The sequence below is a fragment of the Hippoglossus stenolepis genome, chromosome 18 (genome assembly GCF_022539355.2).
Source record: "Hippoglossus stenolepis isolate QCI-W04-F060 chromosome 18, HSTE1.2, whole genome shotgun sequence".
NCBI classification, from domain to species: Eukaryota; Metazoa; Chordata; class Actinopteri; order Pleuronectiformes; family Pleuronectidae; genus Hippoglossus; species Hippoglossus stenolepis.
In genome coordinates this window covers 13,908,642-13,926,715 of record NC_061500.1, presented here as the reverse complement: position 1 = coordinate 13,926,715, position 18,074 = coordinate 13,908,642, and the positions used below count along the sequence as shown (strand labels likewise).

The window sequence follows — 18,074 nt, the reverse complement described above, 5'->3', positions numbered from 1 at the left end:
CATGTTCCAGGCTTACACGCTTTGGCGACTTTACACGGCGGCTTTGCAAAAGAAAAAAAAAAGTAATTTCAGCTGCTGGCTGCTGTGTGGATAAGGAAATGGATGAAAAAAACACCAGTTTGATCATATTGGCCCATGTTGCTGTCGATGGCCTGGTCTGTATAAAGCTTTTAATGCTCAGGACATTAAAGAACATCTATTGGACTGTCACAGTGGACTTGAATGTGTGTGACCAGTACACGTTACACGGCCTCGGAGTAATTAGAGCTTCCTAGGAATAGCTGTAACTTAAACATAACAGTAGACTCATACTCCATAACACCTCAACAGCATTAGTCATTCACCTCTCTGTTATATTTATATCTACAGCCAGTGATGCTTCTCAGCAGAACGGCCAGAATCCTCCTCAGTTTTCACCAACTTTGACCTAATCACTCTACTGCTGCACTTTGATTAAAACTGCTCTAATTCAGTCTTGCTTACTAGTTTAATCAACTGTCCTCTTTTCTTCTTTTTTTCTCCCTGAACACCCTCTCTCTGCCTCTCCTTAACCTCCATCACTGTTACTCCCTTTCTTTTCTATCTCTCTCTTTCTTTTTTCTTTGCTTTTCTTCCTCCCTTCCTTCTCAGGCCTCCCACTCTTCCTCCCCCTCTTCCTCCTCCTCCTCTTCTCTCTCCTGCCACCTCCAGCCATCTGTGGCGGCCATGGAGGAGGCGGGCTCTGGGCTGGGTCTCAGCATGTCCGTCTCTAACTCCTACCTGATTGGGCAGGCATCCTTGACCACACCCACGGTGAGTCCCCCCGCCCCTCCCATTTTCCACTCTTGGCGTGGGTGCTGTGTGGTCCTGGACTGGTGCAGGGGTGGCTTGACCTGTGTGCCCTCCATATGTGATACAGTCTGTTCCTGTACCTCTCCCCTCTTCTGAAGTCTCTGATTGGGCACTCCCTCAGGGCTCTGTGGTTTACTTTCTGTGTGGTTCTTAATTTTGTTCATCCACCCGTCCGTGTGTGCAGTTGTTTTCACAGTGTGGATTTGTTGTTTTGTTCTGGACTTTTTTTTTAGATATGGTGTGATTAATGTGTGCTTTGCGTGATCGTGAGTGCGTGCAGTTATTTGTTGTGGTTCTGTCTGTGCGGCCACTGGCCAGCTGAGCTTGTGTCTGTGTGTTGCACATTCCTCCTCGTGACAGGTAATTATTTGACTCTTTCCCTCCTTTCAGTTTGCCTCAGAGTCACGGAGTTGTGTGTCTTGTGTTGCTCCTCCAAATATCACAAGAGACTGTCAGGCCTTAGGTTGGGGCAAATAAATAACAAAAAAGCCCTTTGTTGGTATAAACGGGGCGTCTGAATCATCAACAGGTTCTTGTTACTGAATAAGCTGGTGGTTAATCAGTTCTATATTCCAGTTAGTCAGGGCCTGACCCTGATCCCAAAGCAGACCCAACTATATGTTACAGTGGTTTGGGTCATTATTTCTGGGGGGTGGGGGTTTGACCCATAATGACCCCATGGTGTTTGTGAGGCACGCTAAGACAGTGTGGATCTCCCTCAGGATATCTCTGGTGGAATGCAGCACCAGATGGACCTGATGGAAAACACATTCCTCCCCTTTCTGCTCGTCTTCCTTCCTCTCCTCTTCATCTTCTTCATCCTACCACGTCACTCACTATCCACACACACACACACACACACACACACACACACACACACACACACACACACACACACACACACACACACACACACACACACACACACACACACACACACACACACACACACACTCTCTCTCTCTATACTTTCTTAAATCTTGAATTCAGTCTATCCTTCACCATCATGCTCCATTTCCACACAAACACACACACCCTCTTCCACACCTCCCATTTGTCTGTTTCTGTGGAATGTTTGCATTCCTCAACTCCTTGGGGCATGATGGTTTTGGGGGATGTCATAGGGAAGCTGCACCATGCCAGGAAAGCTGCTTTGCGTATGTTGAGTGGAAAGCAAAGGAAATATTCAACAGGAAATTTCCTAATTTGATCAGGCTTTTTTTTTTTTTTACCAAAAAGTAAGCGTGGCCTGAATTGTCAGCTGATCCCGTTCATCTGTGTATGAACACGTGCATGCATTTTTGTGTGTGTGTCCCAGTGCAAGTTTGTCTGCCGTGTTTATCAGGGATCTGTGTATGCACCGCTTTTTGCGGGAATGTTGAAACAGGGCTGGTATGCACAACATGTTAAAACAGGTCACCGCTACCTTTCCAGGCAGGCATCTCCTCAGCTGGCCACACACACACAAATGTAGACACATAAGACGAATCTCATCCTAAAACCAGACATACTCAGAGTTGATGTGAGCTAAACGAAGTGTTGCTGTTGAATATCTCTCCCCTCATCTTTCATATTTTATATGTTAGATGTTTCTTTTGCCCCTGGTTAGTGTGCTTCAGTCTTGCGTTTACGTGAGTGCAGTGCATTTCGTGTTCAGGCACATCACTCCCATAGTCCAGACTTAATAGAGGTGTTGGAGTATGAGGTGAACACTTTTTTCCCCACCTTCTTCCTTCTATTGTTAAGATTCTTTTTCTGTCTGCTCTGTCTTCACCTCTGTATCCCTTAGTCCTGTCCTTTATTATTATTTTTTTCTTCTTTCCTGCTTTAATTCTTTGCACCAATCACAGAGCTTGGACCATGTTGCCTTGACCAATGCCACCATTCTGGATGGCAGCGGGGGCGGGCCCAACGGTTCCCTGGCTGGCTCAATGGGCTCTGTGGCTGTCTGTCTTCCTTCTGAGTCTTCTCTCACTGACTCTCTCCACACCTCAGCGGTGAGCTTACACAGGATAGATGATGGTGGGAGTACAAGCAGGATACTTGTATGAACCAGCTCTCTATGATAGATCATAAAATGTGATACTGGACTTCCCCTGGCAGATTGGTGTTAGATACAAGCAGTTTGGTATTCAGTAGTGTTGCTCAGATGATAATGTAGTGACTCATATACTTTTTGACATTTTGCTGTTATTATCACTGCCCACATACTGTCTACTGTCTGATTATTTCGTAAAAGAATCCCAGTAGAGCATGTTGCACTGCATGTTCTCTTTGCCAGTAAATGCCATTACCTTTATAAACGATGCACTCCAGTGCCACCTGGTGGTGAAGACGACTCTTAGCTGGGAAACACACCGCTCACTGTTCAGATTCTGCTAGCTGCTACCTCTCCCCCTAAGTCACATATACCCTCTTGATGCCTGTCTGCCCCTTGGAAAACACTCTGTGCCCCTCTCCGCTGCTTTACGCCTCGGTTTGTGTCCCTCCTCTTTACCCGTAGAGCGAGAGTGCGAATGACGAGGCCGGGGAGGGGGAGTACGTCAACTTGTACTCATCCAACCAAGCCAATGGAGAGCTGCCTCTGTCCCTCAGAGTAAGTAGCTGACCGCCACGGGTGAAAGGTCAATTCCATTTGTGTGTCCCGTCACTTCGGAGAATGAATCAAGGCTCGTTTGACTGGCAGTCCTCACCCTCGCCATTCATCTGTTGCACTGAGCAGCTCCTATTGATTCATCTCTTGAAGTGATGGTGCTGAAATGGAATGTGAATGTAGTGGAACCTGACTGAGCACGGCTTCAGATTCACAGGTTTGCCTGCTGTGGCTGTTGTCTGTGGGAAAGCTGTCCATGAGTATGTTCTGCCTGGCTGTGGATTGCCGTCTCTCTGGCTGCGCTTCAACTGTTTCGAGCTTTTTAACCTTGTTCTGATCTAACACCTGACATGTCGTCGCACCAGAAGGTGTTTCTTAATGGTTCACTGGGTTTCAATTTTCCAATAACATTCCCCATAACAGCTTACCTGTGCATGTGTGACAGCGTGTGTGTGGGGTTGTCGCGGTTTTCCCTTGGGTCAGCGTGTGCATTCGGGTATATTAGACATGTTTGGTTGTGGTGTGTGAAAGTGCAAGGGAGAATGAGAGCTCCACAGCATTTGGATGTGTGATTGGAGTCTTACATTTGGTGCAGTTTCAGTGTGAGTGAGATCTTCCCTTTGGTGTCTTTGAGTTTCATCTGCTGGGTTTTTCCCATACTGGGGAAAAGCCGCATTTTAACCATTGGCCCTCTACAGCTCATTTACGTCAACACTAATTGGGACAACATCCTGATCCTGAGACATTTGTACAAAGCATCCATCCTCCCTTCCACCAGACGTGTTGCATGTGGGCCTGGTGGTCTGTACGAGCTCATCAATAACCAGGCTCCTGTCACTGCATGGAACCATTCACCAATCATGTTCCATGTATCCGTCTGTACAGATGTTGATTATTGTTTTTCCATCAATCGATTAGGAAACAATTGCAGATGACGACGTACTTCAAGACCCCACCCCTCAAATGCCATCCACCAATAGCAAAGAGGCTCTGGACAAGGAAAAGTAAGCGCTGTGATGTTTACACTCTCAGTAATACATGCTGTTCCCCACTGCCATACTAGGTACTCAAACTCCCAAAAAAAGACTATTAAACTGAAATTTTATTACAATTAATTAAACTGAGAAGTAAACCAAATCTTAGAATAGAATATGTTTTGTTTTCTGGGGTGTTTCTTGGGCTATTTCTCCACCATTCATAAATACATGTATTTTTCTGGATTTGATAAGACCCTCCCCCGCTGTAGATATTGGTCACTTTGTTATAAATACACACCCATGTAGACCTCACTAAAATTCCTAAACCTACTTTATTTTAATGCAGTCTCCAGCAGGACTGATGATGCACGGCAGATCTGCAACCAGCACCGGACTGTTGCAAAATATCTTAACTCAGTACTTAACTTGTGTTTGGATTATTTATTCTACAGTTTCTTCTTAAATAAAGTAAATAGGACCCCGGGACATAAAAAACACTCTTGCTCCTCCACTAGTTCCCTTAGCACCGTCATGTCCCTTTCTTTTCTCCTCCAGTGTGTCTCCATCCAAATCACTGAGTAACCGGGGCAACGACTGTGTGCCCGAGCTTCGTTTTAAAATGTCTGTCCAAAGTAAAACCAGGAGCTCTGCATTTTTTATTATAAAACTGACATGTTGCTGCAATCACCAACATGATGTGATGGAGACTGTCAGGGTTACATTATAAAGTGGTTTCCTGAGAGTGTTATTGTAAAAAAAAAATAAAAATAAAATCTTTTAAAATCTGTGGATCATACCAGGATCATGTTTATAAAATATTTCAACGTATAGGAAGACAATTATTTTGTCTTTAGACCGTCAGTGTATATTCTTTCCTTTTAACCAGTCTAGTCTAAACATTAAAATTCTTTGAGAAATAAAAATACAACATGAAAAAACTATATGGCATTTTAATTCTGCTTTCACTGTACATATGATACTGCAGTGGTAATTACTGGCAGATGGTTGTGGTGGTTACAGAAAACATGATGACGTCAGGATCTACAATATGTCCAGAGTGAATTCAAAAGCAAATTCAGCTTGAAAGAGAATGGATTTGTTCCACTATATCTGAGCTGCTGTATTCATATTTGAAACTTTCATAATCTCACACAAGTATCCCAAACTGCATCCCGTCAGAATCCTGTGATGAAAAGATTAATTTTCCAGTGTTGACATTATCAGCTAATCTGCAAATTATTTTCTACGTTACTTAAGTGTTTTGTCGTTAAATTATGAAATCTATTGAGAAATACATCACTACTATTGCTAACATAAATATCATATCCTCACATTTGAGAATCTGAAACCATCAATGTTTGAAACTAAAGCAGCATCATCCATCCATCCATCAATTTATCGATTGATTAACTAATTGTTTCCGCTCCAATATTTAGTATATACATAAGACTTTTCTACCGTCACTGGTGTCTTACGTGTGTGTGTGTGTGTGTGTGTGTGTGTGTGTGTGTGTGTGCGTGTGTCTCAGTTTCAGGAGGCAAAAGTCAACAGAGTCAGCAGGAAACGATGAAGAGGATGTGGACCAACTCTCCCTCATAGACCACAAGGAGATTATGAGCAGGATAACTCTAAAACAAGAAGTAAGACCCACTGCTGTGTACTGTTTTTAGAAACCTGCTGTGGCAGAATTGTGCAGCACCAGCATACAAAGCACATTTTATCCTGTTAGTCCTGTGCAGACTAAAGGTCACTGTGAGTCACTCAGATGTGAAATCAGATCCCGGGATGTGCCAATGATGGCCATTGCTGCCCTCTGGAGTCGAGTCTCTGAAATTGCATCGCTGAAAAATGCCAAACCAGCCTCCTCCTCCTACACCTCCTCTTCCTCCTCCTTTGTCCTCTGTGGTGCAGTCTGACAGACAGATGTGTGAAACTACTGCTCCCCACTCTGCAATGTGACAGCAATGATGAATATCAGGAGATAGGCTGAAATCAGAAAAGCAAGAAGGAAAGATTCACGGCCTGTGATGACATTTAAATGTGTTTCAGAGGACGTGTTGTAGTGGGGGTGCTTTTTTCTCACACAAGTCTGGCTTTTTTTTCATCGTCATCAGAGGAGCTGGTGCAGGACAGGGAGGGGTGGGGGCCTTTTTTATGGGAGGGGGGGGACGAAAGAAACCAGGCAGAAACCGGAAAGGTGCAAGCTACATTTTTAGCTAGACTGCATGACTCTACATCTACTCTAACCACTCTTCTCCTCTCCTGCTTTGATTATCATTCACTTATCTCCATCCTCTCGATCTGTCGTTCATTTTCTCCACACCTCTCCTTAATATTCCCAGAGTGACGATGGCCCCGATGTTCGTGCTGGATCAGGAGATATTCTATTAGTCCACGCTACAGAAACAGACCGCAAAGGTAAAGTGCAGACCACACAACACATTAAGACTCACACTTAGCCCACATATCTGTTATGCAGAGTCGAGTGTGTTACTGTGCTTCAGGGTCACTGGAACAGGTTGGTATTGATAGCTTGACAGACCTGCAGTCATTAGACCGATTTATTTGTATTTGTAAAGTCTGGTTTCTTTAGTTTGACGGATGAGTTGGTATTATTCTGATCTCCTCGTCTGAGTAGCATCTTAAACAGCCTCTGTCTCTCTCTGGTTCACTTATTTGCAATGTGTCAGTCAGGGTTATGGAGCCTTTCACATTTGATGATGTGTTTTCAGCTTTAGGTGGTTAATTGGGACGTCTGGCTGCACAGCTAATTTAAATCTGCTGCTTTTTTTTCTCTGTTTTTGCTTGGCAGATCTTGTTTTGTACTGTGAAGCCTTTCTGACTACGTATAGGACTTTTATAACCCCAGAGGACCTAATTAAGAAGCTACACTACAGATATCCTTTTCAAATCACTCAACATGTCAGTCTGAGCGTGATCGTTGTTTTGTTGGAAGAAGATTGTTTTTCTTGCACAGTGATTTTTAAAAATATATATTTACCAAGGATAGACTTGTTTATCTTGTTTGCTCCTGTTTAGATCCGTCAGTTAAAAGCAGTCATCGAATCCACAGAAACACAACAATTCTCTGCTGATGGATACAAAAGTCTTTCATAATGACTGAATCTATTGCTGCTTCTTGTGATTGTTTGCTTTGCCTAAAGGCTCCAAAAGAGAAACCAGATCATCAAATTTTCCCCACAAGTTTGAAATGTATTATTAGTTGCTTAATGGGTTATTTGATAGACAGAAAATAAATCAGCAATTGTTTTGACAATGATTTAATCAATTGTACAAGTTTCATTCCCACGTGATGGCAAATTCAATATAATTTGGTTGTGGACATTTTGTGGGGCATCAGTTTGAAGACATCACCATGGGATTTAGGAAGTTATGACGAGCAGTTTCACCCTTTTCTTACATTTTATAGACCAAACCATTAAAGAGATGATAATGAAATTACACTTTACTTACAGCCCCATTGTTTTTACTGCAAGAGTTAAACAGTTTGTCATCTTCCTGATTGATGAATTGAAGTCCATTTTATGTCTTAAATGTAATATAATAGGTACATTTTTGGTTTCATCTTGAGTATAATAAAATTAACTGTGAGCAAAACTTTGTATCACTTTTTGAAGCCTGAAAAATGTCCAGAGGTTTGCCTTAGTTGCACACGTTATTGTGCACTGTAATCCAGATATAGGTACAGTATTGTTTTCATTGTCCTTGACCACGAAGCACGTATACCAGCTTCTGTCACAGTCCAGACACCTTCAAGAAGCGAGTCAGCAAGAACACGTTCTTCGTGCTGGTTCGAGTAGTGGATGAGCTGTGGTGAGTGGGACTCAATATGTTTTTCTTTGTTTGTAGCCATTAGTTATTAATGCCCCATTTAAACTGCATAATGTAAACTCAAGAATGATTAATTTGTGTAATTCTTCAGTCATATCACTCTAATAAAAAAAAGATCAGCCTTATATAATGTTTATTTTAAGTAAATCATCCCAGGTGCTGACAGCTATAACCAGAAAATGTTTCTTCTTCTTTGAATTCCCCAACCAACTGTGTCCCTTTCCTTCTGCTCTTCTGTTTCTGTCACAAAGTTTAATCATAAGATCATTTCCTTCTTTCACTTCTTTCCTCCAGCCTGGTGGAGCTGACGGAGGACATCTTGAAACAGCTGATGGACCTGGTGTTCACGCTGGTGTGCAATGGCGAGCTGAGCCTCGCCCGCGTGCTCCGCAAGAACATCCTGGATAAGGTGGAACAGAAGAAGCTGCTCCGCTACACAAACTCCCTCAAGCCCCTGGCCGCCCGAGGGGTCTCTGCAAGGTATTGTGGGGGGTCAAGGGTCAGCACTGTCTGAGACTTGTAGCGGGTGTGTTGATGCTACAAGTGCATGGCTGCTTTTCTGCCATTCTTACGGCTCAGTGTTGGGGATAACAGACAGTATTTTGTTAAATGCTTTGTAGACGGCACTAGAGCAGCACAGATGAAGTTGTCACCTGACTGTATGTATGTCCTCACAGGCCTGGAACTCTCCATGACTTCCGCAGTCATGAGATTGCTGATCAGCTCACTCTCCTGGATGCTGAACTCTTCTATAAGATAGAGGTAAAGCAGTGTCTTTGTGTTGGAGTTAATTGTTTATGATTTGTTGACATTCATTGTGTTTTTGACCCAGAGCCGCACCTCAACCCTCAAACTTATCACTTCCTGTTTCCCCTCAGATTCCAGAGGTGCTGCTTTGGGCCAAGGAGCAGAACGAGGAGAAGAGTCCGAACCTGACTCAGTTCACAGAGCACTTTAACAACATGAGCTATTGGTAAAACCACAAACATCATGACCTCTCACCGCTTTCTGTCGTTGGCATTATTGTCTTCTCTCTTACACCATCTGTCTATTTCTCTTTCCTACAGGGTCCGCTCTTTGATAATTCAGCAGGAGAAAGCCCAAGACCGAGAGAAGCTGCTCCTCAAGTTCATCAAGATAATGAAGGTTAGTCAAACAGAATATCCTAATTTATCTGTATTTTTGTTGTTTAATGCAATCATATCAATACAAATGTCTTTTTACAGCACTTAAGAAAGTTGAATAATTTCAACTCTTACCTGGCAATACTGTCAGCCCTGGACTCTGCTCCCATCCGGAGATTGGAGTGGCAGAAACAGACCTCGGAGGTGAGTCTTCAAGATGTCTGGGTTTGAATCTGAACCTCTGGGCTCATTGATAAGTATCATGAGGATCACTTATCTCTCGTAACCGCCTTCTCCTTCGTCCTCTCTCAGGGATTAGAGGAGTATTGCACGTTGATCGACAGCTCCTCCTCATTCAGAGCATACAGAGCTGCTCTGTCTGAAGTGGAGCCACCATGTATCCCGTACCTGTAAGTGAATGAATATTTGAACTCATTCAATTTTTAATTGAGGGCCACAACTTGACACGACATGTCCATCTTCCAGGGGTCTCATACTCCAGGACTTGACCTTTGTCCACCTGGGGAACCCTGACTTCATCGACGGAAAGGTCAATTTCTCCAAACGCTGGCAGCAGTTCAACATACTGGACAGCATGCGGCGCTTCCAGCAAGTGTAAGTCCACTTGGCTACATATATGATGAATGTAAATGGTTTTCAGCAGAGGCCCAACTGTTCCCAAAAATTCAATCAAGCTGCACCAAATTTTACACACTCATAGATGTCAGTTCCCTAAATCTGCCCGATGTTTTTCTGCCATAAAGATCCATGAATTATTCCCTGAGAAAACAGCTCTATTTCACAATGTTAAATAATGTGGGGGGGGGATCCTGGATACAGACCTATTTTTCTTTAGTTCTTTCTCAATGTTACATCCTTCCACCAAGTTTCGTGGAAATCCGTTCAGTAGTTTTTGTGAAATCCTGCTGACAAAAAAACTAATGGACAGGTGTGAGAACATAACCTCTTTGGCCGAGGTAAATACATATACTGGAAAGTTTTGTAAACATTATCACAGCAATAAATGTTATCAATTGTTTGCCACTGGCAGGAAATTGAATGGGTGCCAGGAAATATGATTTATATTTCATTAAATTTTAATATCATAAAACATTTCTGTCATTCCACGTGGTCTGTTTGTTTCCTGGCTGATGAATTACTGTGTTCATCAAACTTGGCCCTCTTCTCATTTCAGGCATTATGAACTGAAGCGCAACGAAGACATTGTGTGTTTCTTCAACGACTTCAGTGACCACCTGGCAGAGGAGGCCCTGTGGGAGCTGTCGCTCAAGATCAAGCCCAGGAACATCACCAGGCGCAAAACGGAACGCGAGGAGAAGACCTAGGGGCTCGCGGGCCTTTTCCGAGACTGACCTCCAACTGTGCTTCATGACACTAACTCCACTTTACTACAGACTGAGAGAAAGACGAATGGAAGCTATCCGCTGGAGCAAATGGGAGACTCATTGTGGGGGATGCAGAACAAGCTAGACTGAAGCGTGGCCGGGGTTTTTACATAGAGCTCTGCTGCTCTGGGAGATTATAATTGGGATTACTGCGGGAAGAGATTGTGACTACGGTGAAACGGGACGAAGCCTTGTGCCAAGGAGGACAGAAGAATCGCACAGAGCGGGCAGACGCCGTGGAAATAACCAAAGTCTGCTCCCTGGGCTCTCTGTTTTAGAGTGGAGCTGTTGCGTGTGTGTGAGAGTGAGCTGAATGGTCCATTACTCACCAAGTTGCTCCTTCCTCTTCCTTTATGTACGTGCCATTTGTCGGCCATCTTCTGCGACCCTCTCCCCGACTCATGAGTTCCCCTCAAAAAGCAGAACCTCGAGAGCGACCTGCTGTGAACTATGACGTCAACATGCAGGCCGCAGACAGTCCCCCCCGGGGGAGGGGGATTGGAGGATTTGAACTTGAAGAGGATGGCCGTAAGAGACTGGAAAGTTTGTTTTGAAACATTTTGTGTAAGAATCATGTATGGTTATGAAATGTATTATATACAGTGCTCCTTTTGTTCTTAAAAAGGATGTTTATGCTTACGAGAAGAGCTTCGCTTCTCCCAAGTGCCATACATATGTGCACTAAAAAAAGCAAAGCAAAAACACAAAAAGATAAATTACTAAAGATGCTGTGATCTATGTATGTCATACTGAATCTTTGTGTGCCGTGTTCAAGTGTAGAGAACCGCGAGGCGATCACAATCATGTCCCAGTCATGTCGGTGTGTGAAAGTGTCTGTGTGCGACTGAAGTCCTCAGCGACTTGTGTGTTCGTCATTTCAACATGTGCTGTAGTATAAAGTCAGTTTGATTCCTTTTTTGGGATAGAACCAACACATCACACTGTGCTCTCAAACTCCAATAAAACAAACAGCTCTGTTTCTATATGCACTGTGCCGCTCCGAAACTTTTGTCAAAATTCAAGCAAGACTCAAAACCATAATGTCAGAATTTTACATTTATTGTTTAACACAGTGATTGATGGAAGTTGAACTTTAAAAAAAATTAAGGCAAGAGTTCTGCATTAAATAAATCAAAAAGGAAGCACTCGGACTAAAGGTAGGAGTGAAACTACAGAAACACAACTTAGTTTTAATAAGTTATTAAAAACAGAAACAGGGAGAGCAACAAATGACTATAAACCGTTATTATTAATATAATTTAAATATATTAATTTTCATTAAGCAACAAAAACACAAAAGTGTATAAAGGTAAAACTCAGTGCAAAAGCCCAACTCAACAAACATTTAAAAACACGTCTTGAGTAAATTATCTGTCATTTCAGTAACAGTTCTGACCACAGTTGAAACCTAAAAAAAAAATCAAATCATCGACATCATGGAAGACTATAGACAGACTTACCATTTCTGTTGTGCACCAACAATAAAAATACAATTACGAAGAGTTGCAGCTCTGACCGCTTGTGATACTGTTACTATGGATATATATTTTTTATTCTGCAGAGACTGGCATCACAGTTTGTGGCCCACTCTGCACAAATCAGGAGCCGCAATCCCCGAGTCAGGAGACATTCATCATCCACACGTGCGTCCTACAAAGTCTCAATGAGGCCGACTGCTGGGTTCCAGCAGGACCCTCTTTCCTGGATTAGCGGCTCCGTTCTGCAGGTCGCCCTGCTCGGAAATGGCTCGCTTGAAGCCGCGCCCGTTGCCGTTCATGGCCCCACGCTGCCATTTGCAGAGTTCTCCATTCAGAATGTCCTGGATGTGCTGCACGATGAGGTTGATGGCCACTGATGTGAGAGAGAGATGAAGGATTTACCAAGTGTTCATGATCTTTAGCTACTACATAAAGAAAAAAGACACTTACCCATGTTGTCAACACCCCTTGGAATGATGACGTCTGCGTACTTCTTAGTCTGAGAGAAAACCAGAAAAAGTGACAGAGCTCAGAGGAGGTTTGTTGACGGACACTGAACAAAAGGAACATAATCAGTCCTCATACTCACAGGCAAACAAAATTCCTCGAAAGCAGGCTTGACGAACGTTGTGTACTGTGTGAGAATCTGCTCCAGGTCTCTTCCCCGGGTCATGTCTCGCAGAACTGCAGAGGAATCGGGTCAAACCATTGACAACGCACTGTGACAACAACTGGAGAATTGTGTTTGACGGGAACATTCGTACCTCTGCGAGAGAGTCTGACGTCTGAATCTGTGTCCACGAAGAGCTTCATGTGAAACATATCACGCACTTTCTGGGGGTAGAAAACCAGGATCCCCTCAAAGAGGACGACGTCCGCTGGGTAAACTGTGATCCTGTCTTCCAACCTACAAACACACACAAGAATTCTCATACAGGAGCACAGGGCTAAATGTCTCATCGGCGAATGGTCAACGTGCTTCCAACCTACCTTGAATGCGTAACAAAGTCATACGTTGGCACTTCCACCACCTTTCCCTCTGCAATGTCCTTTAACGTTTGGTACATTAAATCATTGTCAAATGCCTCTGTAAGACAAACAGACACAGGTCATGTGAATAAGATGATTAATACAACAACATACAGACTAATAATAAGAAAAAGTATAATTTCAAAGTTGGCAGATCTTTTTATGATCCACAGACTATCATATCAATGCTGTTATATTGGTTAACACAGTGAGCTAATATGCAATGTAATCTTTCAGTGTAACACTTTAAAACAAAGAAAACCCTTCATGGACTTGTACCTCACAATTAAGACATCCAACACAAAGTGCCATTGGAAAAACTTTGAGTATTTCTATCATATGCTACATTATACTTAAGTGACATCTTAAATGCATGATGTGAAATAATCCAACTGGTATTGTTGGGATTATATTGGTATTATCCTCTTTATAACCTAAATTATATACTGTAAGACAAGTACTTCCTCTACCACTTCCAAACCCCCATTCAACAGGGACTCTTAATGGACCTGGGCTGCAAATAGTGATTATTTTCATTATTAATTAATCTTTTATATATGTATTTCTTTTTATTGTTTAGTTGTTGTCAGAAAAGTGAAAATGCTTTTTCCACAGACCAGAGGAAATCACCAGATGTCACGTTTTGTCTGAAAGACCCCAAACATATTCAGATGACCATCTCACGTGACATAGAGAAGCAGGAAATCCTCCCATTAGAAACCGGTACATCAAGTATTTCACAGTTTCGCTTTCAATTCTCGTTAAACGTAACTCAAGGCTGGTCTGGCCTGGCCTCACCTGGATGATCAAAGTTGTACTGGCCCTTCAGCGCCTTCGCCTTCTGCTCGGGGGTCAGGACTCTGTAGAAACTGTCCTGACTTATGATGGCCACCTTCCTCTGGCGGTGGTCCACCTTGTTCTGGCCCAGGAGCTCCATGATCTTGGCGCAAACTGTTGACTGAGGCAGAAAAGTCACGTGGATGTTATTTACGATTTGATGTTTTGTGTTAAACTAGCGAGGACGGACTACTTCGCATTGAGATGAAGTCTGCTGAGGATCCGCGGGAAATGAACGTCCTGGTGTGTGAGTGAGGAGTTTAGCTTTGCTAAGTAAATAACACTATTATCGTATCACAGTTAGCTCGTTAGCTCTTTGGCGCAGAACTGCCACAAAGAAGAGATGCACGCAGCAGAAACATGTATAATGACAGTTGGAGCATGTTAATAAAATAATATATAAAGACTAGTCATTGAGGGAGGGGGCGTGTCGTGGCTGGTTTGACAGTTTGCAGAAGAAACTAAGCTAGGCTACTATGCTAACTTCCATTCTCGGTCCCATCCTCCGTCAGAATAAAACCCCACTGACCTTGCCGCTAGCGGTTCCTCCGCTGACCCCGATTAAGAAAGGGTGATGCCGCGGCCTCTCCGCCTCTTCTGCGGCTCCGTGACAGTCCATTTGCGGCCCAACAGAAACGTAAGCCCGCAGAAAAGTCGGGATAGCTTAGCTACACTATGTTATCTGTGGCGTCGACAACGCGCTGCTCTCGCGAGAACTGACGTACTCTCGACCCGAGTGTCAACAAAGGACAGACTCGAGCGGAAGTGCGTTCGATATTTACATAAAATAAGATGTATTACTATATATTTACGTTTAGAGCGGAACGGCATAAACTAATTAGATGAAATATGATTAAAAACTATTAATATAAATAATCGGCAATGCAGGACTATGATATTTGGATTTTGGTTGTAGTTAAAATGATTTTAATTGAATGCCTTTTTTCAGTTTCAGGGATTCTATTTGTAGCCCTTACTATTAGAATCTACCTTTATTAATTCCTCAGAATGCATGACAAAAGATTAGCAATTAAAAACATTTACATTTATTATGAAATTAAATATGAACATCTTGCAATATACAGATAATATGAACAATGTTATTATTTGTCTGGATCATTGTGTGATTTTTCAGTGTCTTCACTACACTGTGACTTGTCTTTGCTGGATTCATCCGCCACGATCTCCAGAGCAGCACTTCCTTCAATCCTCCTCACAGTCTCTCCTTTGGCAGCGAGGATCTCCTCGATGTTTCTAAAGCACAAAACAACACGAGCCGAGAGTTGTTCAGAAATCATTTAGTGTACATGCAGTTGTTGGTAATTCAAAGATGCCACTTGCTTGAGGCTTAAACAATCTTAAATAAACGAGGTGCTGTTTCTATACTTCACCAGTATTTTGTGATCAATTTACAAACCTCCTAATAAGGTGCTTGCTACACTTTTCTTTCTACTGGTCTTAATTTTTGTATGTTCTTTTGAAAGAGATCTTGCTGTTAACTTAAACACTAGCTATGTTTGCTTTCACAGCATGCAGAACACTAAACAGTCTGCTGTTGAAAATAATTCGATTTTATCAACCAATATTTGTTTTTTGATATTTAATAGTTAGCACTGTCGCTTCACAGCAAGAGGATTCCTGTTTCAACTCTGTTATGCTGATTCATCTCTGACAAGTGGTTTGTTGTGGCTGTTGGACCAGCATATGTCACATAAGATGGTCTGTCCCATCTACCACCTGCCTATGCATTCAATTGACAGCCTGGTGAAGGATGTAGCCTGTGTTCTGTTCACAAGTATTTGGTCCACCCCATTTAACTCAATGAGGGTGGGTTAAACAACAGATACTCTTTCAGTTGAGAGGTTAAAAGCATCACGAACCTCTTCCCCTCCAGGTCGGAGAACCAGTTGAGGTTGTCAGCGATGATGTGGTGTTTCTCACATCCTGGACATGTCACTATCACTACACCCTTGTTGTAGGCCAGCTTGGAAATCTGCTGCGTGGATCGAGTGGAGCAAACCTGCAAACATGATAGAGGCTGGGTGTCAGACTCTGTCACTCAGACTCAGGTCAGATCATTAAAGAGAAGCGGTTCTCTGCGACCTTGCATGTGTAAACAAGACGGTAGTGTGTGGACTGGATCTTCCCAAGAGCGTCACTGCGGACCACCGGAGAGGTTGAGGCTCCTCTGCAGCAGCGGACCGGACCAGCGGGGAACAAGCTGCGGACTCTGCGCTGCTCCTGCGCCGAGAGAAGGAGTCCTGTCCCGGCTGTGTTTGTCCGGGGTCCCGCAGGACACCGGCTGAACAGAGCTGAATGACCGTGAAAACAGCGGAGCAAGTGGCTGACAGGCAGCGTCACCACCGGAGAAGAAGAGGGTCGAAGAAGATGAAAACACTTGTGTGACATCAACATGTCTGCGGCTCTGATTCACAAGTTACGCACGATTTCATCAACGAGGGAGTCGTCTCGCATTGATGACGTCACCCGACGGTCCTTTCAAAACAAACTTTATTCACAAGATGTTCCTACAACATAACAAAGCACTTATTACTTTATTGTTACATTTCAGCAGGTATGACATCACTTTATCTGCTGGGGGCGAAACTAACGTCATCTACACAGAAAAATAAAAGGATGTATGATGTGAATTTACAATTGATGTTTGATAAATATAATTAGCTAAGAAACTGACAAAATGTCTATTCTGTGATCTTTTTGACAGGATATTAACAATATGAATCAGCTTTTGTTGCAATAGATGCCCGGAAGTTACAAAGTCATGAAGTGACAAAACTATTTTCAGCATTGTTCAAACTAGTCAGGACCAAGGAATGTATAGTTGAGCTGAGAGGCAATCAACACAAGGAGAAACTTGTCAGTCTGAAAGTGGGAGGCTTTCCCAGTGCTGAGGTTTTGTGAACTGTATTACTCTTTCTGAAAATTAACTGCACAGGGCTTACATATACCACTTATGATGAACCAGCACGGAATACATTTGCCTTTTGTTATACAATAACCCATAAGAAATGATTAGTGATGAAGTTTTCTATATTGAGACGAGTCATTACAGGCAAACACTTTTCTACTGCCCTAAAACATCTAAATCAAACTTGATGTAATCTCCCTTTTCTTTTGAAATAACACCAGTTCTCCTCAGTACATTTGCTCACAGTTTTATTTGGCAGGTGGGTTGTTTTAAGTATCTTGGAGAACTTGCCACAGATGTTGTCTGTCTCAATATCTTCTCTCTCAGCATGTGATCCCAAACTCCACCAATGACTCTGGCTCTATATTTAAGATCTTAGTCATGCTGCTAAATAAATTATCAGACTTTTGCATATCATTTTACTTGTCTTAGTTTTTTTTTTTTTTTTACAATTTACTGTATAACAGTTTAAATAGGTTAAATATAACCATTCATCAAATGTAACAATAAAATCTTTAAAAAACATCACAAAATACATCACCAAAATAATATACTGAGAGCAAATATTTAACATTTCTTATTACACAATTACGGATTGCACATGAGCCATTGAATTGCACAGACAGAGTTGAGTGAGACATACGAAATACAAGAAAAGAATAAAACAACACAGACTAGCATCAAATAAAAATAAAACAAAATCGAATAAAATGATGTGGATAAAAACAACTTAAATGGATAGTTCCCCCCCAAATGAAAGTTCACTCATTGTCTACTCACTATGCTGATTGAGGGGTGGGTGGCCACTCCTTCAAAAAACAACAGAAAAAAAAACATAACATGCCTCCATACTGCTCCATACTTACTACAATTGTATTGGATTTGGCTGCTACAAAGTTTACTTCTGAGACTCCAGAAGTGTTTTGTGGACTCAAACACTTCATCAGCATAGTGGTGAGTGGATATTGAGTGAATTTTCATTTTTGGGTGAATTATCCCTTCAAGGACACAAGCCTAG

General features: G+C 42.6%; 3 protein-coding genes across 18 annotated transcripts in view; 1 reads left to right on the top strand and 2 right to left on the bottom strand.

Moving 5' to 3' along the window:
* Positions 1–11,768, top strand: part of rapgef1b (Rap guanine nucleotide exchange factor (GEF) 1b) — a 42,234-nt gene extending 30,466 nt beyond the window's left edge. For 8 of the 16 annotated variants that reach the window (XM_035184061.2, XM_035184062.2, XM_035184066.2 and 5 more), the window contains 16 exons: positions 631–792; positions 2,682–2,828; positions 3,335–3,427; positions 4,343–4,428; positions 5,930–6,041; positions 6,744–6,819; positions 7,214–7,298; positions 8,143–8,235; positions 8,548–8,733; positions 8,931–9,015; positions 9,132–9,226; positions 9,321–9,399; positions 9,480–9,581; positions 9,690–9,787; positions 9,864–9,992; positions 10,573–11,768. In XM_035184061.2, coding sequence (XP_035039952.1) covers positions 631–792; positions 2,682–2,828; positions 3,335–3,427; positions 4,343–4,428; positions 5,930–6,041; positions 6,744–6,819; positions 7,214–7,298; positions 8,143–8,235; positions 8,548–8,733; positions 8,931–9,015; positions 9,132–9,226; positions 9,321–9,399; positions 9,480–9,581; positions 9,690–9,787; positions 9,864–9,992; positions 10,573–10,723 — 1,779 coding nt within the window. In that variant the 3' untranslated portion in view covers positions 10,724–11,768. The remainder of the gene's footprint in view (positions 1–630; positions 793–2,681; positions 2,829–3,334; positions 3,428–4,342; positions 4,429–5,929; positions 6,042–6,743; positions 6,820–7,213; positions 7,299–8,142; positions 8,236–8,547; positions 8,734–8,930; positions 9,016–9,131; positions 9,227–9,320; positions 9,400–9,479; positions 9,582–9,689; positions 9,788–9,863; positions 9,993–10,572) is intronic. The other 8 variants (XM_035184074.2, XM_035184071.2, XM_035184073.2 and 5 more) reach the window with 5 other exon arrangements.
* Positions 11,769–11,826: 58 nt separating this feature from the next.
* On the bottom strand, positions 11,827–14,860 carry uck1 (uridine-cytidine kinase 1). The gene is made up of 7 exons (XM_035184075.1): positions 14,657–14,860; positions 14,089–14,248; positions 13,252–13,348; positions 13,026–13,168; positions 12,851–12,945; positions 12,712–12,760; positions 11,827–12,634 (listed from the first exon to the last, which is right to left on the bottom strand). Exons 1-7 carry the CDS (start codon positions 14,744–14,746, stop codon positions 12,444–12,446), a joined length of 825 nt encoding a protein of 274 aa, XP_035039966.1. The 5' UTR covers positions 14,747–14,860; the 3' UTR covers positions 11,827–12,443.
* A 297-nt stretch (positions 14,861–15,157) lies between these two features.
* Positions 15,158–16,624, bottom strand: dnlz (DNL-type zinc finger). Its single transcript, XM_035184076.2, has 3 exons — positions 16,231–16,624; positions 16,008–16,147; positions 15,158–15,381 (listed from the first exon to the last, which is right to left on the bottom strand). Exons 1-3 carry the CDS (start codon positions 16,540–16,542, stop codon positions 15,231–15,233), a joined length of 603 nt encoding a protein of 200 aa, XP_035039967.1. The 5' UTR covers positions 16,543–16,624; the 3' UTR covers positions 15,158–15,230.
* Positions 16,625–18,074: the final 1,450 nt, after the last annotated feature.